This window comes from Phalangium opilio, unplaced genomic scaffold (assembly GCF_054372755.1).
Source record: "Phalangium opilio isolate 3A_F unplaced genomic scaffold, DU_Popi_V2 ptg000246l_1, whole genome shotgun sequence".
Lineage (NCBI taxonomy): Eukaryota > Metazoa > Arthropoda > Arachnida > Opiliones > Phalangiidae > Phalangium > Phalangium opilio.
Window position 1 is genome coordinate 4,602,981 of NW_028324225.1, and position 24,873 is coordinate 4,627,853.

At 36.4% G+C, this 24,873-nt stretch overlaps 1 protein-coding gene across 1 annotated transcript; it reads right to left on the reverse strand.

Annotated features, from left to right (window-relative positions):
- Window positions 1-359: 359 nt before the first annotated feature.
- LOC149611572 (uncharacterized) lies at window positions 360-1,334 on the reverse strand. The gene has a single exon (XM_089858539.1). The coding sequence runs from the start codon at window positions 1,332-1,334 to the stop codon at window positions 360-362; it is 975 nt and encodes a 324-aa protein (XP_089714665.1).
- Between the last annotated feature and the right edge of the window lie 23,539 nt (window positions 1,335-24,873).

Sequence of the window (24,873 nt, forward strand, 5' to 3'; positions counted from 1 at the left end):
TCTAGAACCCAGGCCTTAAACTCGTTTTCTAGCTCAATGGGAAGATTTTCATCCCACCCTACGTTGGACTCCCAAACTTTTTGCAAGAGCATCTTAGCGCGTATAGTGAACGCAGCCAAAAGGCCGATAGGATCAAAAATTTGCGAAAGCAAGCTCAAAGCGTGGCGTTTTGTTTGCTTTAGGTCACCTGCCGCTTTTATTAAGTTTTTCAAGTCGTAAGAAAAAGTGTCAGACTTTGGATCCCATTTCTTACCGAGCACTTTTGACTCACTATCACTTGATTGGGTTTCAAATTTTTCCGCTTCGTTTAGTTTTGCGTAATCCTCCCATAACTTTCTTAAATTCTCAGAGTTTGTATTCTATTTACGGAACTCCATGCCTGCTCTTTTGATTGTGTTTGCCGCGCCCAGCGAGAGGTCAAAAGCCCCTTTTACGGTACCGTCCCCAGTTGTGAGATCATCGACGTACAAGTCGTTGTTCAATTTTTCTGCTACTAACTGGTTAACCTGACTATTAGTTTGCAAGTGGTGCTTTATTGTGCACGCTAAAAGGAAGGAGGAGCTTGTCACCCTAAAGGGTACTCTAGTCACTCTAAGTGTAACATGTTCGCTTGGCTCTATAACCCCGTTCTTCTCTTTCACCCACAAGAATCTTACAGCGTCTTTGTCATTTTTGGTTAAGGAGACTTGCAAATATGCATGCTTAATATCCGCGACAATCGCAGTTTCATTTTTTCGAAATCTCAGTAGTAAGAGAAGAAGATCGGGATTGAGGTTTGGCCCGGGCGCTAGAAAATCGTTTAACGAAGGGTAGTTTGTAGCATAGGAGGATCCATCTAGTACCACTCTTAGTTTGGTGGTAGAGAAGTTTTCTCTTACCACCCCTTGATGGGGTATGTAGGTTCCAGGTTTCTTTAACTCTTTCTCTTTTTCTGGGACAATTTCTACAATATTATTTTCTAATTGGTCGTTTATGACGTTTTTGTATTCCCTATAGTACACGGGATCTTTCTGAAATTTTCTTATCAGCCCCATTAATCTTTTTCGGGCAACGTTTTTGTTGTCATGGAGCCGTTCTTTATCCACCTTCCACGGAACTTTTACCTCATACCTTCCATTTTTGAACTCTATATGTTTCAGAAAGGTTTCTACAGTGGCGTCATCCAAATTTTCTGTGACATCCTTACTGTTTATGCCTATTCCTTCTAGTTCCCAGAAATGTTGTACTGTCGAGTTTAATTCTTTTATCCCAGCGAACATTACTACCCCCGAAGTCACTTCGTTTTTTCCTGATTTCGTGGGTCCCTGCAATGCCCATCCAAACGTGGTGTCCATAGCGACCAAAGAGGGACTTAATCTTTCTAGGTTGGTGGTACAAATTGTCCAATACAAATCCCCTATATCAAAATGTCTATTTCTGAATTTTAATTTTTCCATCCCGTAGAATCATCTGGAGACCTTTGCTTTTCATGGCTCTAATCAGCTCTTCGCTGTTAATTGTTGTAACCGAATTACATAAAAGGGGATCTCGGTTAATATCACCTCTGATTTCTTGGTGTTGCATTTTTCATTTTCTAAAATAACCTTGACCCTACGGCATTTTTTCTCTGCGGGCTTTTGATTTCCAAAACTCATCCACCACGGGTAACTCCAATTTTCTGGACAAGCTTTCATTTATGAAACTTTGTTGACTCCCCCCCCATCAAGGAGGATTCTAGCTAAACCTTCATTTTTGTTGGACGGATTTTTTGTTATGGCCAATGCAGTTTGCAATAATACTACATTTCTCCCGTCATTAATTTGAGCAACATTAGTTAGCGTTGCCACCTGTTTTACCACTGTATTTTCGTGGACGTTTGAGTTTGGATCTATGTTAGCCTCGTTAAAATGGTAAATTTACCGGTAAATTACCATTGTAAATTACCGTGGTAAATTACCAAACATTTTTACTACGCATTAAATGTTCATTTTACTTTTAAATGATCAATTATTTCTGTGTTTACTTCCAAAATGACTAACCAGGCACTATTCGCTAGTCAGTACTTACAACGTTGCGCTAGATATTTGTCTTTAATAAAACTTTAATTAGAAATCAGATTAGAAAGGCCACGGCTGCCGTCTTGGTAGCAAAAGCCGCATATACGTGTAAAGCAGTCAGATCGTGCTCATAATTAAACTTTGTTTTAAGTAATGGATTGTAAGCACGGGATAATATAAATGACCAAAAATTACCCACTGAACGGTAATTTTTGTTTTTCAAAAATTTCAATTACTGGGTAAATTACCGTTTTTAAAAATTACGGTAATTTCACATCTCTACACAAATCACAAAGTTATGGCGTTTCTGACATTTTTTACACTTTTTGAAAGGCGATTTACAATTTTTTGCATCATGATACACACGTAAACAGATACTGCACCTCTCGCTATTGTTCAAAATATTCTTCTTATTTTCCAAATCGAAATTTCTACAATGTATACTTTTGTGATCAGAGCCGTCGCAAAAAATACAATACATATTTCCGCTGTCTCTATATCTTGCACCCACCGCTAACATGTCTGTAGAGTGTTTATTTTCTCCAAACTTTTGCCTTGATCTTTCGCTTTGGTGTTTATCAAAGTTGTGTTTTTCGTAGCTTGCGCTTTCGCTTTTACTCCCCATAGCACCAGGTCCTCCCCCCAACATTACTGACATTTTCCTGCTCTCTACTTGAGTCTTAATGAATTTAACTAAAAACTCCGCGTTCCAGTTTCCTTCTTTCGGCATGTGATGGATACAAAATTCTGTCCTAATGTCGTTAGGGAGGCTTCTCAACAGGGCAGGGCTTAGAACTGACGCCTTTTAATTTGTATTAAACTTGTGGGCTTTTAAGCTTCTCAAATTAGTTTCACAAGTATTTAGTAATTTTCTAAGGGCTACAATATTTTTTGAATCTGTGACAGGCTGAATTTCCTGTAAGTTTCTGATGTGGAAGTTATCAGCTAACTCATCTTATCAAATCTATTTCTTGATAGCTCTATAGCTTCATCATAAGACTCATCTGAGTCTACTAAACCGTCAATTGTTTGATAGGCCTCTCCTTCTAAAAATGAGTTTTTCTACCTTTGTTAACCTATAGTAGTCATGCTTTGAATCGGCTCCGAAATTGTTTCCATAGGCGATGATCATCGTAGTATTTTCCAATTATTATAGCTGGAAGCCGGGCCTCCGCTTTTTGTTGATTTTCGGCGTAGTTGGCGAGATGATCTATACCGTTAGAACCTGTCGGCACCCCAGGATGGGTGATGATAGTTGACAAGCTGTATGTAGATGAGGGTCCCCGTACTTTGTTGATGAACCTGTTTAGTTTCGTTTTGAGTTCTACGTGTTCTTCCCTCCATTGGCTCGCTCCTTCCGTCTCCGCTTCCATTTCTGCCGGGTCTTCTATTAGCGATTCAACTTTTGTGTCTGCTTTGAATAACTCCTCTTGTTAATTTTTAACAACATTTTAATGTCCTTGAATCTCCTGGAGCACGCATTTCTCACTCCGCTTTGAGATCCACTTGCTAATTGGAGATGATAGTCTGGAGCTCTTTTAGCTTGACGTCTTGTAGTCACGCCGGTGGAATCCATGGGATCGGCCATTGTTCATGCACGATTCAGTTTTAGTGTTTTTTGTGATTAGTGCTGATTTTGACTAATTCAGTTGAGGATCAGGCACTTGCTTTTTTGTATACCTATCGGGTTTTATTGTTTCCTATGTTTGATCCCTGGTTTCGATCACCATGAAAAGACTTTGATTTGTTTGTAGTCTTTTCCGTAGCTTTGGGAGAGCTAGTTTTTGTTTTAGTGCAAAGAACGGAGTGAAAAATCCTTTACATCTATTTTTAACTTTAAGTTTTAAATAAGAAGACTAATTTTGCTTCCGTAACAATTTTATTTTATTAGACCTTGGTTTCTTGTCGAAGGGCAGGAGCGCAGTTTTTAGGTCCTTACATTTCAAGAGTTTTTACAGAAAAGTGAATTTTTCTTTATGCTATGGATTTAATCCCTACCTGGAAGTAACAAAAGGGGCACGAATGGCACCACTAAAACCAGGATAGCGTCGCTCTTTTTCGCCATCGTTGCGCCAGACACACTTTACAACCCTTTTTGCGGGAGAGGGTGCATTGTTGTCACCCGACACGAAGTCTCAACTTTGACCATTTACCTCCCAGGTAGTTATGCCATCCAAAGCACACAGGATTTTACTTAGAAAGTGTAGGAAATTATAGTTTTAGTTGCTTAATATTAGAAAAAGATAAACTGAAGTACATAAGAGTTTTAAAGGTTAGAGAAGCCAAGATATTTAGCAACATTTGTAGGCTGAAATCATTAACTAACGACATATTAATGATCGGAGACCCCTACTTAGCATCGTACTGGCGTATCTTTTTTGACACAACTAACACAAGTTCTATTTGTAACCTTAACTTACTTTCATGACCGCCAATATAAACTATACTCAGAAAGCTTCCGCAATTTATTCAACTTCCATGACAGGTGAACTTTTAAATTGGCACGTATGACCTTAATAAAAGCGCATTAAACTTTATAAAAAATAACAACACCATGCCACCGGAACTCACTAGATGCACATTAGAGACAGCACTTGTCAGAACTTCTGAACAATAAATGATTAGTTTGAGAAGCCAGTTAGCGGACTTCAAATATTTACAACGGCTGACAGAACGCATTCGACGTCACATAAGGCAAACTTAAACTTAAGGTTTATAAGCGCTTTGAAAGGAACTCTTAAAGAATTTTCCCTACCTCTACCTATTCTGTGTAGGCAAAGTGAGGATAGAAAATATTGTACCTATACTCTGAAAGTTCTTCCAGGATTAGGTGTTTCTTGAAATCCTAGAAGGTCAAATTTTACTGTTTTTATCTTAGTTCAGTTCAGTTCGGGTTGGTTTGTCTGGGTTTCCCATCGTAGTTAGGTCCCTCCGGGAAAGGGAAGTTCTTGTCTTTCAACGGTTTAAATATTAATTTAGCTCGCCAAGAAGAGTTTTTAAGAACACTTGAACTGTTTGGGTAGATAAATTTCTTATAATAAAAATATCTCCGGGCCTTAGCGTGCCCTAAGCAGTAATTTTAAATTTCTTGCGAAGACATAACAAATAAACAAATTTTTAGAGTGACGTTTTGCCTGCGTTCAGTGAGATAAACCAATCTTGTGTATTATACTGAATCGAAATCGTTGGTACCTTTCACTGAACGTATTTATTGTGACGTCAACAAAAACAGAAAACCCGTCCCGAAACAAGCTGGTATGTGCCCAGACAAATTGGAGAAACACCTATACAATGTAGCTATTTTCGAAGCAAGTGTTATACTGGTTTTCACCACTTTTTTGTTGCCCCTCCTTGACAATATCTTGATCTCCTGACCATATTGAAATTATCTTTAGTCGTCCCAAACACGTTGTTTGCGCTGCTCGTGTTTGTGTTTTGTTGTATGAATTTAGTGGTTAATATTCCCCGAAATAAAACTACGAGATTGTTTGTTTGATTTTTTGAACTCTGAGAAGTATTTCAGCCTAATGGACCGGTTTTTATGGTGGTATTGGGTCGGGCTTGGCCGGAGGTAGGACTTTTTTTTGATGGAGTAGGCTTTCTTGGTGATGGTGGGAAAGGCAACACGGGTTATAACTGATTATCTACACGCGCACCGTCTTTATATATATTAACTAATTTAAAAAATAATTTGTATTTTTTAAATACGGATGTTTTCCAATATAATCATTTAACATCTCGACAATATTTCTAGGAAGTTCGAACTCATAAGCCTTAACATAGCGGTTGACTGGTAGCTCCAATTTATGATATTCCGAATGTTAAATTTTGCTCACAAGGAGACGGGTTTTTGTCGCAACGGAGTAGGAGGTTCTAGGTTCAAGTCCTAGCAAGCTCGGTACTTATTTTTAAAGGTATTTTATAAATCATAAAGGAAAAAATCCTATTCTCGAGGGTGAATTAAGTTACTATGCGCCAACCGATCGTGAATTTGCTACACGCCTACCAATGGTAAACTAAGCTACCATCCGCCTACCAATGGTAAATTACGATACCACTCGCCTGCCAGTAGTATAGGGCCCCACTTCGTACCACGGTAGAGGTATAAATTAGGAGCGTGGGAACTAAAATTAGCATATTTCAATGGTTTGAATTGTTCGCCGCCGCGGTGAATCTTCGCGAGATCCCCGCGCGCGAGTTCCTTCCCCCCTGAGCCTCACCCCCGCGGGGTTTCCCGCGCGCCGCGAGTTCCTTCCCCCATTTTAACTCCGCGCGCGGCGCTAGTTTCGTACTATTCAATTCCAGGAAAAATTCTATTGTTAAATTCTTACTATTTACTGAGATTTTATTTATACTGAGACTATCCCTTTCGTATTTTATACTGAGACTATCCCTTTCGTATTTTATACTGAGACTATCCCTTTAGTTTTTTATCCTGAGACTGTCCTTTAAAGAATTAAGAGGTGTTTTCCCTCGGTAACATCAAACCTTAACCTTTCTGTTTTCATACCTTGCGTGTGACTAATCAGTAATAGGGATTATTTATTCAACAACACGAACTGGCTATAATACGTTTTATTCAATGCCTTCAAATATATATCAGTTTAGTTTTTAAATCATTTACATCGTTTACAATGTAGTTGTAAAGAAATGGTTCATCAATAGGTAAATTAGTACCAAAATCTTTGCGAAACTTTTCAATGACATTATCGTAGTTAATTACTTTTAAAGCTTTCACTAGGTTTTTTTCGACCCTTTCGTTCCAGTCAGTTTCTTCGGACTCGCACATAATATCGTGGGCTATTTTGTTTTGGCAAGAGGTATTGTCGCAGCATTGGGTCATCTCCAATAAGATTTCCGTTACGTTTTTCAGAATCGCTTCTCTCATAGTTTCAACGGCTCTTGTTTTTTCGTGTAGCTCTAAGTCTATGAGGGCTTTAATTTTCTTCAAATAATCCCAACTAGATTGGTTAAAGGAATTGCCCCCGCTTGTAGCGTACAAAATGTTGTATTTTTCTCGACATCCTCTCGTGTATTTTCTAATGTCAAATATATGACCTTTTCGGTTTACGAAGCATTCTAGCTTTAAATTGGTAGTAGTTGGATGTAGCCAGACGGAAAACCTCGGCGAATTTCCTTTGAAGAAAGCGTCGATTTCGTTGGAAAACTCCCAAATATTAGACCAAACGTGTTTCTTTAATGATATTTGTACACGAGTGTCGGTACGTCTAAAATATACCTTTGGGGTCGTGACATTACCGACCCAAACTTCTACTTTCTCCGAAATATTGTGAACTTGGTTCATTTTAAAGCGGTTAAGAAATGACGATTTCGACTTTGAGTTCCTACCTAATATAGTTTTTCCTCAAAGTTTAGGTGATCTCCAAAAAAAGAGTAATACGAATGACGTCATATCTAATTCAACCAATCAATGCGCCTATATTATAACTGTTCGACGAAAGACGTCTATTATAACAGTTCGACGAATGACGTCATATTTGCCTTAAGTTTTACTCTAATGATACAAACGTTTTTATTGTTATATTGGGACTATTTGTTACAAACTTCTATTGTTAAAGTTAGATTATTTTTTTGAGGGTCTACGTTGTAAGCATTTTCTAATGGCATAGAACGAAGGCGATATTTACAAAGTCACGTCCTGTTCTTATGGAATATTACAAGTCAGCTATATAAAATATAAATCGAAAGACCTATGTTTGTATTAAGAAGTGCTAAGCTTATTGGCTGACTTAACCATCTGGGTAGAAGGTTTAAAAAACTAACCAATTACAAATTGTGTACTAGAACGTTTATAGCACGTGATTTTACTGTTACAAGCACTTCTTGGAATCGGGAGATTCTTAGAAATCAGTTAAAGACGGTCATTTAGAGGTCTAACAAGTTATCTAAAATTTCAATAGAAAAATGGTCAAATTTTTTTAAAAAAAAAAGGCTTTTAGTTTTCAACTTGGTTTAAAGTTTTTGATGAAAATGATTTTAAATACAAGTGAAAAATATAATTTGTGTGGATATAGTGGTTTCAAGCGTGTAATTTTCGAGTAAAAACCACGTTTGTTTTTGTGATCATCAACTTAAATAAGGAATACATATATTTACATATAAAGGTAACATTTTTTGCTATATTTAAATTAGTTTTGGGGTGCCTAGTTTTTGAAATGTGCACTTTAATAAATTTCAAGAAAAATATTCTAAAAGTGAACTATCGTTATGAGTTATAAACGTGACAGGGTGTTAGCCACTAAAATAAGATATATATATATACATGACAAAAATGGGTAATGAACGAAAAATAAACGAACTCCTCCTCCTCTTCAGTTAAATTAGCAATGCGTATAGAACTTCATCTATTTAGTTGTCTCAAACGGCAGAAATTCCAACCCTTTTCTTATGAAACAAAAGTCATACCATCCTGTTAACTGGAAATGGTAGCTGTAAAACCCTTTCGCTAGGAATGCGAGATGTAAAACCCTTTTCTCTAGAAATGAAAACAATGTATCTGACTGAGAATTTAAGTTTATTATATTACAATTTACAATACTTATTATTCATTTCCGTAAAAAAAATTAATGTAAAAAAGACACACGAGCCACTTTAGTATGAGTTACCTCTTCTTGGTCTCTAAATGTAATGATCTACGATTGCTAATAGTATGCCAGCCGGTATTATGCGAACAAAATTCCTCACTATACATATTAAATAAAGGTTTTTATGCAATTACTACAGAAACTTTTCTGAACGTCCCAAAGTACTTCTACCATCATGTCGTCTCGGTGCACTACTGTATGAGTTTTTACCGCTAGATATTTCGTATTTGGTTCGTCCATATCGCTAAAAAAGACAAAACAGTCTCTGCAAACTCTACGTTGGCATTTTCTTTTCACATTTTCTCCATGTTTTTAAAAAATAGTCATATTCTATGTGGTGGTAACCATCCAATAAAAAGAAAGGGATGGTAACTCTATTCCTTTGCGTAACTTGAAATTGAGCAAAAGTCAAGCGATTATCCACTTCGAATTCAATTTCTGATTCTGTGATCCAAAGCCAATTTGGTATTTCTTCGGGATATAGATCCTCTTCGCCCAGGTTCCCTCGCTCACCTATAGCCGCTTTCCAAAATACCCGTTCAGATACTCCCCAAAGTTGGCGTGGAACTGTTTTCTTAATATCATTAAAGGTTTGCTCCGTATTAGCTAAAACGAATTCCATTGTTACTACCATGGCTTTAACGGCCATGGATCTCAAAGACATGGGTGACCGAGATTCCATATTGATTTTAAATATATGAAGAGATGCTTAAAAGTTAATAACTGAATGTTGTATGTGCCCTTAAGTTTTAAATTTCCCCTTAAATACCTACTGTTAATTAGATAAAAATATTTGCCAAAAGTAACATTAGGTCGATTGAAAAGTTACTTACCGATAACTGGAATCGAAACAGGATCTTTCGAATTCCATATTTAGCAGCCAATACGCTACCAATCGACCTAATGTTACCTGTGATCTTTCCGTGTGAAACTATAGGTCTATTTTTCCAATAACTACTATCTATACAATGTATGACGTAGGTGATATTAGATTTTTTTGCAAAGGTAGTTTAAGTATAGTAAAGCATATACAGTGTGGAAAAGATCAGAGTGCCCAAATTTTTCGGACATTTTATGAGAAAAAACGCGAGATCAATGAGGAAATTAATTGTAGTACATTTTCCAGACTCTTGGAAATTTAATTAAAGAATTCTCTGGCATCCACTAAACAAATCGTTCATGTAGTTTCAAATTATCACAAAAATGAGAATTTGTAAGAAATCAATACAATAATGTTAATGACAAATTAGATTTTGTATGATATCATAAATTTTGCAAGATAAATCCAGTGACAAACAGAAAATTAATGCCCTTTAGCGCAAATGTTCGATGTCTCTACCATCTTGATGTAGACATTCTTCAAGCCTACTGGCCATTGATTCGCGGGCGTGGCGAAGCATTCCTGGGGTCATGTTGGCAATGGCGATTCTTATTCTGGCTCTAAGGTCGTCGGGTGAATCTGTTTCAGTTGCGTATACCTTTCCGTTGAGGAAGAAATCTAACGGAGTTAGGTCAGGAGACCTTGGAGGCCAGGGCGTTGGTCCACCCCTATCAATCCATCGGTTAGGAAACTCCTTATTCAGCCACTCTCTTACGGGTACGGCGAAGTGCGGTGGCGCCATCCTGTTGAAACCACATATCCCTCACTACTGCCAAGGGTAAATTATTAATGGCATCAGTAAAGTCTTGACGCCAAAACTTCAATTAACGTTGCCCGGTGATGTTCTCGTCAAAAAAGAATGGCCCATTGATTCTGTCGCCAATGATGCCAACCCACACATTGGTTTTCAAACGCACCTAATAATAATGCTCCCGAAGCCAGTGAGGATTTTGCTGCGACCAATAGTGAAGGTTATGTCGGTTGACTGTTCCATCTTGATGGAATGTAGCTTCGTCAGAGAACATAACCTTGCTAAGGAAACCTGGCATTTGTTCATCGAGGAACTATCTTAGGCGTCAGGACTTTTGTATGCCAATGCGGTTCCTCGATGAAGAAATGCCAGGTTTACTTAGCGAGGTTATGTTCTCTGACGAAGCTACATTCCATCAAGATGCAACAGTCAACAGACATAACTTTCACTATTGGTCGCAGCAAAATCCTCACTGGTATCGGGAGCATTATTATCAGGTGCGTTTGAAAACCAATGTGTGGGTTGGCATCATTGTCGACAGAATCATTGGGCCATTCATTTTTGACGAGAACATCACCGGGCAACGTTAATTGAAGTTTTTGCGTCAAGAATTTACTGATGCCATTAATAATTTACCCTTGGCAGTAGTGAGGGATGTGGTTTCAACAGGATGACGCCACCGCACTTCGCCGTACCCGTAAGAGAGTGGCTGAATAACGAGTTCCCTAACCGATGGATTGGTAGGGGTGGACCAACGCCCTGGCCTCCAAGGTCTCCTGACCTAACTCCGTTAGATTTCTTCCTCAAGGGAAAGGTATACGCAACTGAACCAGATTCACCCGACGACCTTATAGCCAGAATAAGAATCGCCATTGCCAACATCACCCCAGGAATGCTTCGCCACGCCCGCGAATCAATGGCCAGTAGGCTTGAAGAATGTCTACATCAAGATGGTAGAGACATCAAACATTTGCGCTAAAGGGCATTAATTTCCTGTTTGTTACAGGATTAATCTTGCAAAATTTATGATATCTTACAAAAACTAATTTTTCATTAACATTATTGTATTGATTTCATACAAATTCTCATTTTTGTGATAATTTGAAACTACATGGACGATTTGTTTAGTGGATGCCAGAGAATTCTTTAATTAAATTTCCATGAGTCTGGAAAATGTACTACAATTAATTTCGTCATTGAACATGAGTTTTTTTTTGTTATAAAATGTCCGAAAAATGTGGGCACTCTGATCTTTTCCACACTGTATAAGGCTCATTAGACTTCAAAGTTAATTGTTGCGTTGAGTCATAATTCCAAGAAAAATCCTTCTATGCCAGAACTTCGAATTAACTAAAACGTCATTGTTTCTAAGGCTTGAGTTCCAAGAAATTTTAATTTTATTTAAAGGTATGGTTGTTAAGCTTTATTTCTCTATTCGTTTAAGTATGTTGCGCCAATTTTCCCCTGCTGTCACGTGCAAAAGCGGTAGTCATGATAAACTACATAAATTACCTTTTACACTCCCTTTAAGAAGTCTGAACAATATAAATACCGCAGCCACCGCCCCGCAAACTACAAAATATTATCATTGCTTTCGCTTAATCTCCCTGCTAAAATTAATAATTTCTTCAAAATGGTAAGTTATATATATAAATATATATTTTTGGTACTTTTTCTTATTACCCCATAGTTTTATGTTATCTAGGCTCAAAGCAGCAACCCTTGGGAGACTCTTCAACTACAGTTTAGTCAATCCGAACAAATAGGAGTTAAACTATGCAAGTTTAATAATAAATTATACGTAGACATAAGAAAGTACGCACTACCCAGAATACCCCTTAAATCGGGGGTATGCATACCCATTGAAATAGTAGACGACTTAGTTAAGGTTTTGAAGTTAGCATCTCTGAATAAGTTACCGCAAAGTTCCTGTTTGCCTGGGATGTTGGAAATCAAGAAAATAAAAGAAAAGGGTTGTCTAATAACGAAATATAGGGGCCAAGCGCGCGAGAAGCAACTGGATTTGAAGGCCGTCGATATACCGGAAGTGGTGGAACTAATATCGAGCATTTTGAAGAAGGTTACGTTGAAGTAGTAAAATGTCTGATGATGAACCACTAGACCTTTCTATTTTTAGAGCAGAAAACTTTTATGAATTAGTTAAAGTAAATGTAGCCAGATCTAGGAAATTTAACTGTTCATCCTACGAATACAAAATTATCTTTAAAAACCTTGATAAAATATGTGTGACGGAACTATATGAAAAATTGAAACTCATATTTCAATCAATAATTGAGACTATTATCAACGCGGGTAGAGACTACAACAGAGTTAGGTTTTGTGTTAGAAGTGACCAGCTGGAAAATGCCATAAATTTAAGATTTATGGCGTTGAACGAACTGACAGTTGATAGGCTTTTTGCTGCTATAAGCCAAGTTAGTCAATCAAATCGTAATTTCATTTTAGACGGTGATATTAGAATTGATACAATTTTTCTAAAAACTGATATTCCAATATCGGGTAGAAAATCAGTCAGAAATAGATCGATGTTATCACTAGAACATTACATGAAAAACGGGAGGACTTTTTTACCAATTTAAACGATGACGATCTTTGCGTAGCTCGAAGCATAGTGTGCGGAAAAATGGTTGCGGACTTAACCTATTTAAAACAACAAAAACAAGATAGATCTGGTTTCGACTATAACCGATACCGTAGAATACAGGCACCTAACAGACCACTACAGAGGGAAGAGGCCCTAAAACTTCACCATGAAGCTAACTTACCGGTAGGACCCGTTAGTATAGAACAGAATTCGGCTTTTCAAAAAATCTTAGAACCTGAATACCAAATTATAGTGTTTAGCGCTGAAAATAATTTTAAGAAAATTTATTAAGGTGAAATTTACGCTGAAAAAAAATTTTCCTTCTGCTTGTAGATACACATATGCATGTTATTAAAAGTTTAGCAGCCATGTTCGGATGTAAATCTTATTGTAACAAATGCTTAGTAACATTTAGTAATGTATTTAGGGCCTCAAATCATAAATGTTATAATGAACCCACAAAATATTGGCGATGTTACTCTGAGACATTCCACGAGAGCCCATCCTTGGACGTCGTGAAATGTCCAGATTGTAACAGGTATTTTAAAGGTCCCGAATGCTTCCAAATACATAATAAAATTTGTGAAAAAGTAAAAAGATGCAAAATTTGCTGCGAGGAAATAGAAAAAAATCACAAATGTAGTAAAGTATGCCCAAAATGTAAAATTGAACACCCGCCTAGGCTTTGTTATGTCCAACCCCTTACTAAAAAGTATAAGGAAACAACTTATTGTTATTTCGATACCGAATGTATAGTAGATAATTCCCTTCATACCCCAATACTTCTAGTTTCTGCTATGCAAATAGAGGAAAATGTTTACGATTATAACATTTTTAGAGGACTTGATTGCGTAGACAAATTTATGCAATACCTAACCCAAGTAGATGAAAAAAATTGTTTTTACTAGAGACAACAAAAGACGTAGAGTAACCAAACCTAGTAGAAATTATATTCGATGAAGCAAAACTGCTAGCAATGTTTGTTAAAAACCAAAATTTAAAATTTATATGTAGTTTTTCCTTTCTGGCTATACCATTAAGGGCTTTTTCGGAGACATTTCAGTTGGGTTCAACGTGCAAGCAGTTTTTCCCGTATATCTTTTTAAACAAAAACAATTTAGATTATTGTGGAAAAATTCCCGATAAATCTTATTTTCAGCCAGAGTTTATGAAAAAAGATGATAACATAGCTTTTGAAAAGTGGTATAGTGAAAAGTCAAAACAACCCGTTTATAATGCCATGTTAGAGTTACAAGAATATTGCGTGGCTGATGTCCAAGTCCTTCAGAAGGGTGTAGACTGTTTTCGTAACCATTTCAAAACAGTAACGGGTTTAGACCCAATGAATTGCGGTGCGATAACCATAGCGGGAGCTTGTACTTCGGTGTATCTTCACACATGCTTACAGAAGAATACCCTTGGTGTCGTTCCAAACCCTGGATTCCGTGGTTCAGGTAACCAGAGCAAGAAAGCCATAAAATGGATGGCATGGGTAAGTAAGGAAAGAAAGGTCGAGATTCAAACTGTAATGTCAGCATCAGGAGAAAAGAAAATTGGACCATACGCAGTTGATGGTTATTGTAGAGACCCGGAAATAATTTTAGAATTCATGGGCTGTTTATATCACGCGTGTAAAAAGTGTTACAAAGGAAGTGAGTGGAATAGCGTAGTTAAGGAAACCAATAAAGTTATTTACGAAAAAGGACTTGATAGAATACAACACATTAAAGAGCTTCATCCTAGGGCTGAGATCATTACTATGTGGGAATGTGATTACGATAAACTGATGGCTGAAAATTCAGATTTTAGGGAATTTTGTAATTCAGTCGAAGTGTGTGACCCTATCTTATCAAGGTCAGCGCTTTACGGAGGACGATGCGAACCCCTAAAGTTATACTATAAAGCAGATTCAAGTAAAAATGAACGTATTTTATATTTTGATATTATGTCTTTATACCCTAGTCAAAATAAATATGGTATTTACCCGAAGCATTTCCCTGAGGTGATTCAATTCAATTTTGATTATCAGAAAGACGCTTATTTTGGAATCATGTCGGCGACATTGTTACCCCCATATGGTCTGTACATTCCTATATTACCCTACAGACATAATGGGCGATTTTATTTTCCTTTATGTAAATCTTGTGTAATCGAAGAAAATACTGAACTTTGTAGTCATAGCGATGGTGAAAGGTCAATTTCGGGCGTGTGGTGTACCCCAGAAATTTATAAAGGTATGGAAATGGGTTACAAACTTTTAAAAATATCAGAAGTGCATCATTATAAAGAAACTTTCAAATATGAAAAAGGTGTAAGCGACGGACTTTTCGGTGGTTACGTAAATAAATTTTTAAAGATTAAGCAGGCCAACTCGGGGTTCCCCTCCTCAGTTAAAACCTTCGAAGAAAAGAGGGAATATTTAGATTCAATTTATGAGACTGAAGGAATCAAAATCGAAATGGATGAGGTAACTAAAAACCCTGCTATGAGAGCAATGTCAAAAATTTGTTTGAACTCACTATGGGGAAAATTTGGATTAAATACTAACAAACCAAAGTCTATCATAATAGACGATTATAAAGATCTAATTGGCATTTTAGTAGACGACACAAAAGAACTTATAGATTTAAGGCCCCTAAACGAAGAGCTGTTTGTTAACGTATAGTTTTAAGGACGAGTTTCAACCCACATATTATAAGGGGAACCCATATGTTGCCAGCTTTGTTTCATGTTATGGTTGATTAACTCTTTATGAAACACTTGCAAAGTTGAATGAGCGTGTACTTTATATGGATACTGATAGCGTAATCTTTGTTGCAAAAGAGGGGGACTACATACCCCCCACCGGTATTAACTTGGAGTGTTGGGTAAACGAACTGGGAGAGGAATCAATTTTAGAATTTGTTTGCAATGCTCCAAAAAGTTACGCCCTGAAAACTACAGACAACAAAACTATCGTGAAAGTAAAGGGCATAAGTCTTCAAAATCGAATAAATGAAAATATTGTAAATTTTGACTCCATATTTGAAAGTATTCATAATCAATCAAAAAGAATTAAAGTAGCCGTTCCTTTTAATGTACGTAGAGATAAATATACGGCAACAATAATAAAAAGAAAAATGGAAAAGACATTTGGATATACATTTAACAAGTGCGAAGTTAAGGGTTTTAATACATTTGCATATGGTTACTTAACAGAGACAACTCAGGATGAGTAGATCTAAAAAGAATGTACATTTTTCACCAAATGTAACTGTGTTTGAAATACCTATCGAAGATAGACGAAATTACGCCCTTTACAATGCGCTAAGGTTTAAAGATCGTATTCGAAAAGTGGAAAAAATGTTACTCAAAATATATGCAATTCGAACTGAGCAATAAAATATTCAAGTGTTAAATTTTTTGTGTCATTTTAATTACATTTATTAACCATGGCGTGTCGAATAAAATTTGTAGCGCCCTTTCAGATGTTATGCGCAGGCTCTAGCATGTGTGGTAAATCATCGTGGGTTTTTAATTTATTAAGATATAGAACATGCATGATTAGTCCAAAACCAGATCGGATAGTTTATTGCTATTCAATTTACCAAAATAAATTTGATGATCTGAAAAGGGAAATCCCTGAAATAGAATTTATGGAAGGATTACCTCCGAATAACGAAGAATTTTGGAATAGAAATCAAAATAACCTCCTGGTGTTGGATGATTTAGCTTCAGAATGTGGTAATAGTAAAGAAATAGCTGATATGTTTATTAAGGGCAGTCACCACTATAATACCAGCATAATTTTAATTACACAGAGCTTATTTAGTAAAAATAAAGAGTTCAGATTGATTAGCCTAAATTGCGTTTATATTTTAATATTCAAATGTCCCAGGGATTCATCGCCAATACAATTTTTAAGTAGGCAAGTTTTTCCTAGAAAAAGTCAGTTTCTAGTAAAGGCCTACGCCATTGCTACTGAGAAGCCGCACTCGTACATTTTGATTGACTGTCATCAAACCACGGATGAATGTCTACGAGTTAGAACAAATGTCCTCCCTCCAGATGGAAATATGTACGTATTTATCGACGAATAAGAAAGAGTGACGGCGCATTTTAAATCTATTTAATACAATGATGCTGCCGGTCTCACTTCGTAAGAAATACCCCTACCTAACTTTGCTTAAACGAAGCAATAAAATTCAAAGAAAACACATTCTAAAAAACAGTACCAAAGATCAATTAAAGACGCTTTGTAATATTTGTTTTAACATTACACACGGCGGGATACCTTTGACCTCCAATCTAAAAAATCATTTAAAACGTCACAGGAGAGTTATAAGGCTATTGGCTCAAAAGTCTTTGCCATTAAGTAAGCAGCGTCAGTTGATGATTAATCAATCAGGCGGAGCCTTTTGGCCAATGTTACTGGCTAGTATTATCCCTAGTGCTATCTCAGCTATAAAACGTTTAACATGAAGAAAATGGTTTGGATCCGGTGGATAAAGAATTTTCTGAGCTAGATCAAGAAATGCATAACATTCTTCGAAAGTCCGGGTCTACAGAAACTAAACTTAGAGAATACTTGGAAACCCTGCAAAAATATTTAAATATGAAGAAACTAGTACAACCCATTAACGTAAAAACTGTATCGGCACCTCCTACAACTTATCCAGCGTTACCTTCTACCCCGGTGGTTTCTACTTCTACCGCTACTTTACCCATTATTCCGAGCCTAACAGGAATACACGCAACTACCCCCATTATGCCTACCGCTTCTGCACAGGGTTCCACCATTTTTCAAGCACCACCTAGCGGGTCCACCTTGACATGGCAGCCATTTACGGCTACGGCTGTAGCGGCTAAGTCTCCAACACCCAAAAGAAAAAAACTCCACGTAAAAACAGCGTGGCTCAATCATTAGATGAATTTAAAAAATTTCAAGAACTATATTCGTCTCTTCATTCTAAACGTAAAACCAGAAAAGATAAAAAACTGTTGTACCCACTACACTATAGAAAGAAAAATTTAAATAAACGTTTTTTTATTGATTGCAATATTTATTTTGATGTTTCAACAAATGATTACATAAAAACAATAGAACCAAAGCTTCATTATACATTAAATCATTTGGTTTATATAAATCTTGAATAATAACGTTTAGATTATAACCGTAACAGATAAAAATACAATGTAAACCGCATGTTAAAGATAATGGATATTGAACAGGTACAGGGTTTATAAACAATTCTTTAGCGTAGACATAAAGATCGTTAAGATTATAATAAGAGGGATCATTTCCATAAGAATCAAAAAAGTTCCCTACATTATTATTTACATATATAGCTAACCAATGAAGTTCTGGACTCGATGAAGGTTCCGTATTTAGACAAAAGCAATATTTATCTTGCTTTGGCGGCAATGGTTTTTGGTCGAAAGCAAATACACCGAGGAAAAAAGGTCTTGATACAGGTTCACACGTTAAAATTTCGATTATTTCCACCGTATTCATTATCCCGATGGGATATAAATCACGGTACGATCTTTAGAAATGATAATTTCAGATTCGAACTCGGCGTACACTATTACAGTTACGTTATGGACTAGCGGAGATTTGAACTTCATAGATATTCTTAGGCTTCCCTGTTTGTTTCTTGACAAATGTTCAGCGCCCGCTTGTTCTTCCGGTGTAAGATCGAACGCGTACAGAGCGTTACCCTCTTTAAATTCTTCTAAGGTAATACAGTTTCCTTTATTACTTTTGAACAAATCAAAGGCCGTATAGTTTGAGAGATACTCTCTGGAATACTCGTTAACGGCATAGTGGGGTGTAAACGGAGGATTGGGATATGTTTGATTTCCAATTGTTAGTGCCAAGTAGCTTAAATTAAAATGATTGAACTCAAAGCTATTCAAATCAAGGGCTCCATTAAAGGCTGTTGTTCTAACTAAGCCGATAACTACGCGTGATGGTTGTCTTTCCATAAAGACATTTTCTCGTATAATGTCAGTGGAAAAGTATTTTAACACTGTTCTGTTAATTGGATAAATTACATTGTGCTTTTCGTGTACCATCGCCTGAGCTAACATAATCTCATTATTTATTTTAATCTTTTTTATAAATAATGTAACATCGTCAATTTTAATTTTAAATTTAGGATTAAGTGCTGCTGTAGATATAATTGCAAATTCATTAACTGACTTTATGAAGCGAAACCGTACATCAATATTATTAATGAGAAATCGACTCATTCGACATACATCCAAATGTAAATCACCCAACATATCAATTCGCTTCGATAGGGCAGCCCGATCTCTTCGTTTCAGCATTCCATTCTTGTCGTTGTTTGACGCGGGTAAAAACATTTTACAAGCGTCCACAGGGTCATCTTTGTAATACATTTTTGAAGAAAGATAGGACTTTTTGGCACTTGTACCATAGTTTAAATGTGTTTCAAAAAATGCCAAATATGGGTAGGCATTCGTTGGTGTATTAACTTGCGTATCTCCAAAAAATACGTCAACTTGACTAAATAAAGATGCGTGTAATAAATTTGTAGGACCAACGTCCTTGTCTTGGGTAGTTAAAGAAGATCCATCCTCTTTAACTAGTTTGACTCGAACTTGCAATAAGGTTTTACACAAATCCATAAAGACGTCATTAGATCCAGGGGTAAAAAATTCAATTGGTCCATCATCAGAAAGCGAAGCCAAAGATTTACACATAGCATAATCACTATTTTCTATGTTGTAATTTGTTGGTGGCTGCGCAAACAAATCCAGTTCAGACATCATTCCTTCAACCATTGTTATTTTTAATCGAGAAAATCGGTTTTCGTTCTTTTTCTCTTTTTTGATCGCTTTTTAGGCTTCAGCTTTCTGCGAAGGCCTTGGCCCGTTTAATGTTGAGCCAAGTGTTGGCTAGCCTTTTGTAGTAAATTTGATCCTGCTTCGCTCAAATTTGATTTTAATGATTCTCTTAGGTTTCTTCCTGCTACGAGATCCCCTGCTATTCTCGACCCCGTTCTGAGAGCTTCCCTACCTAACACTTTACCTGCTGGTCGAAATATCGGTGTAATATATCTAATTAAACTTTTGAAGACGCTTCCGAGTCCGTTTCCTCTTTGAAATACAGACCCCGGAAGTGATTAAGACCATTTCCGGGTTGGCTTAAGTAGTAGTTTAGATATATGTTACTTCATGACATGCTTGAGAATGAAATGAAGTTTTATGACGGACTTGTTTAATTTAAACATAATATTTTCTCCGAAATCTGTCCTCATATCAATTTCGATCATTTCAAATGATGGACATCTTAAAGGGTAATAATCAATGTTTTGAAACCTATGTACAGCTAAGCTAGAAGATTTATCATTTATTATTGGTATAACCCTCAGAAGAGGGGCATAAACGTCACCAACCACTTGTGGTAGTATTAAATTTGTATAAATATACAAACTAGCCGTACCCTTGTCTATATCGGCTACACTTTTTCCAGTTTCATCCATAAGGGGTCTATCCATTTGGTCCATATGAAACCCTAATAGTCTACCTAGACCAGACTGATTTTTGTTAAAACACAAATAATAGTTATTTTCACATATTACGTTTACTTTTCCGTCAGGATTAAGCTTAATTACAAAATTACTACTGTGTTCTCGAGGAATTGCGTGGCGCATGGCTTCAATAACATTTTCAATATGGTTATACTGGCCGGGTTGAATTTGCAGAGTAATTTCCCTTGGATTCGTTGGGCCTTTTCTTTTTCTTATATGGAAAAAATTATTGGAACTATTTAGTTCTAAAGGATCGTCTTTCTTTCTTTTAATCAGTTCTTCGGGAAAAGTGTATCTCTCTTTGATCCAATCCATGAAGGGTAAGCCCAAGATTTTCCCCATTTCTTCCGGTATTTGAACTTCATATCCATTTTTAGCTCTCAGAGCGCAAAAAGCCTTCTCATTGTCATCACTGTAGGTGATAAACATATAAACCGACCGTCGTATTTCGGGGGGTATGGCATTATTAATAGATTTAATTAAACTCTTATAAACATCGTATTCGTCTCCACGCAAGTTTCCCGCGACAAGTTGTATCTTATACTGGTCCCAGCTGTTTTCAGTATAGTCATGTACTCCAGCATTGAAATATAAATACTCGCCGGATACATTATCCCAAGCCTGGGGTAAAAATGCTTCGGCAAGCCACACATGCCAATTACCAATTAAGTTTAAAGGAGCTGGTAACTGAACTTTAAGATGAGATTGCGTGTTATCCGGAAAGACATTCATAGAAGCCGAACTTACGAGTGTAACATAAAATGAATCGTTCGACATGGTTAACTAGATTAAAATGAACATTTATTTATTTGCCAATAGACATATATCAGTAGACCACTTTTTGAAGTTCGCATTCGTAAAAGGCACCTCTTATTTCTTCGTCGTTGTAATCTTTAACTACGTAACAAACTGGATTTCTGTAAAGAACTTTTGATACGGTAAATATTTCCCTCGTCCAATAGCCTTTATATCCCTTTTCGAAAAGAGGTTTACTCTTTGACAGTCTGACAAAATCACCAATCTTTAACTTTGGGGGCTTAGCAGTTTTTTGATTGCCATACAAACGTTGCCATACTAAATGTTCATTTTCGATATTGACATCTTTTGGAGCGAAACCAATACTTGAATGCGTACTAGAGTTATAGGCCTTCATGATTTTTGGCAAACTACCAATATAATTATATTTTTTGGTTCTTGTAAATAGTTTGAATATTTTATCCTTTAACGTTCTGTTAAATCTTTCAATAACACCGCACTTTATCCTTCCAACACTTGTATAGAGTTGAATACCCTCTTTCTTCAAATATTCTTTAAATAATTTTGATAGAAATTCACTGCCTTGGTCAACATTAATACGCAAAGGCTTTCTCTCTTTGATAGCTTTCTGAAATGCGCTTAAAACTTCTCTACTAGTTTTATTCTTTAAAGGAAAACTCCAGGCATATTTTGAAAATACGTCTATTATAGTCAAAATGTATTGAAACCCTTTGTTATGCTTTTTGATACGTCGTAGATCAATTAGATCGCATTGAAATACTTCATCAGCTGTTGTAGCATAAGTTTGATTTCGAGGGAAGTTTATTCTCCTTGGTTTATGAATAGTGTATGTGGGTTGAGACTGAAGCCAAGTCTCAATTTTTTTCTTTGAAATACTTTTTACTCCTTGTTTCAATTTATTTGCGCTTCCGTAACTAAGAGGGTTTTCAGAATCGTAATATACTCGGCTTAATTTTGATTCCATTGTTATTGCTAAGCTTAAATTCTATTACCCTATTCCTTTTATTTAGAATTGATTTCACTATAACAATACAACTGTATAAAAAACACTATAAGTTATCACCATAAGTCTATGATACTCTCTATAAGTATGGGTCTATAGAATATATGCCAAAAGCATTAATCACCTTCGTAGATAGTAAGAATTTAACAATAGAATTTTTCCTGGAATTGAATAGTACGAAACTAGCGCCGCGCGCGGAGTTAAAATGGGGGAAGGAACTCGCGGCGCGCGCGGGGAACCCCGCGGGGGTGAGGCTCAAGGGGAAGGAACTCGCGGGCGGGGATCTCGCGAAGATTCACCGCGGCGGCGGCGGCGAACAATTCAAACCATTGAAATATGCTAATTTTATTTCCCACGCTCCTAATTTATACCTCTACCGTGGTACGAAGTGGGGCCCTATACTACTACTGTGGGCTTTTTTAGAATCACTCTTGAAATTACCTCCAACGCGAGAAGTTCATTTAATTTTAACCTTGCTAAAATAAACTATTTCCTGAAAATAAAGTCTCAAAGTTTATTCATTTACAAAATTACCAACAAAAGTATATTAAGACTAGTTAATTTTTCAGTCGGTTAATTAGTTCTTCTAGATAATATTAGTTCTCCCAATAACCTAAACACCAACAAAGAGCTATTCGCAACAACTTTACCTGATGAGAGAAAATAATCTTTGTGTAAAAAACAAAAAAAAAATAATAAAACAAAAATTGTTGGTTAGTTTTTCACATATAATAACTGTACATATAATACCGTTGGAAGATCGATATAACAGCGAACGTTATAATAACATGAGGTTTAAACAGCGTATTAAAGAAACTGAAAAACTTTTAAAACCAATTTTCGATAGTTTCCTAAAGTGCACGAAATAAAGAAATTTTGATTTAATTGTGTCTTAGAATTTAATAATTAAATATTACTTTAGGAAATTTTAAAAAAATTATATAATATGAAAATGAAAGAGGAAGATGATGAATTGTACGAAAAACACCCGTCATGGAGAAATTTACCAATAGGGCGGGTCAGACCAAGAATTCGTGAAGCAGCACCTGACCCGATTGAGGAAATACCCTTCGTATTGGAAGAGCAACATATTGAATGGTTAATACTACAGCACCAAAGTCAGGGGTTGCCCTTACCACCTGAAGCGGCCTCTACATCCACAACGGACACGACTCCTAACTCTAATACTGTAGTCGAACCTCAAACCCCTAACCCTTCTACATCCACAACGGACACGACTCCTGTAGTCGAACCTCAAACTCTAACCCTAACTCTTAGTCTTTTTTTATTTTAAATTCAAACATCAGAACAAAACATATTATCCTTCTTTAGCACCATACGAAAAAAAAATTATAAAAAGATTTGATCGGCTAAAAAAAATTAAAATTCATAATACAACATTTCACCACAATACACTACAAGTTGGGAAACCAAAATAAACCTCTCCGAGCCGAGACGAATTTACTTTCTAAACACAGGTCCACCAGCCAATGAGAAAAACCGGAAATACATAGTTCAAATTGGCGAAATATTGCCAAGGTCTTTAAAAATTTCCTTTGTATCCTCAATAATTCTAATGAGGACCTAAATGTATCACTGAAGGGTGTATTTAACTTTCGGCTCACAATGAACCGTTAACACCTCCTATAAGAGGAGGCGAAACAAGGTCATTTCTAGTTTAAATCTAGGGTATCTTATTTCACAGACCCAATCGTTTCAACACTTGTGGATAGATGAAGAATTAACACCCATATTATATAATGAATATAAAAAATGCGATTACACTATATATAAATGAAGTAAAGCTGAATTAAAAAGTAAACACCAAATTTGAAATGTTAATATCGAAAGATGTTCTTGGAATATTAAGATGAAACAGAGCTTTATAGCTACACAACTAGTTAAAGAATCGTAATATTTAAAATATTTCCAATTAATATTCTGCAAAAAGGAAATGTTATCGTTTTGTAAGAGATCTTATCATCATACTCGCTTTATATTAACTTTGATGTGCGTGTAGTGTTTCGATTCGGATGCAATTTTCATTACTCGTTCTATATAAGCTCTCACTTGTGTCATTACATAGAAATAAGTTTATCTTAAATAATTAATTAAATATAAATGATATTATTTATTTTAATCGCCAGTAAATAACTTTAAAAATAGTTAAATCGTTTAAAATAAAGTTGTTCCTATTATCTTTCGAAACTTTGCTAATATTGACGTTTAAAGTGAAGGGTACCCCTCTTGCCCGCTTTTTTCAAATTTTGGGGTATATATACGATTCGTTTCCATTATAATAATAGATAAAAACGCATTCGCGTGAACCGATGGTGGAAGCCCTGCCATTGGGAGGCTAGACGTTTCTCGTAACCCTAGCCGATCGCCGCGTATATCTTGAAACCAATAATAGATAAAAACGCATTCGCGTGAACCGATGGTGGAAGCCCTGCCATTGGGAGGCTAGACGTTTCTCGTAACCCTAGCCGATCGCCGCGTATATCTTGAAACCAAACGATGACGAAGGAAAAGAAGCCAGAATGGACTGACTGGCGTCCATGTGGAATGGACAAAGACCTGAAGATGGTGGTGTATAGAAGCTGGTGTCAATGTGGAATTGACGAAGAACAGAAGATGGTGGTGCATAGAAGCTGGTGTCAATGTGGAATTGACGAAGA

What these genes read in the sequence shown, in the direction of transcription:
- LOC149611572 (XM_089858539.1), bottom strand. Translation starts at nt 1,334, where the DNA reads ATGGACACCACGTTTGGATGGGCATTGCAGGGACCCACGAAATCAGGA.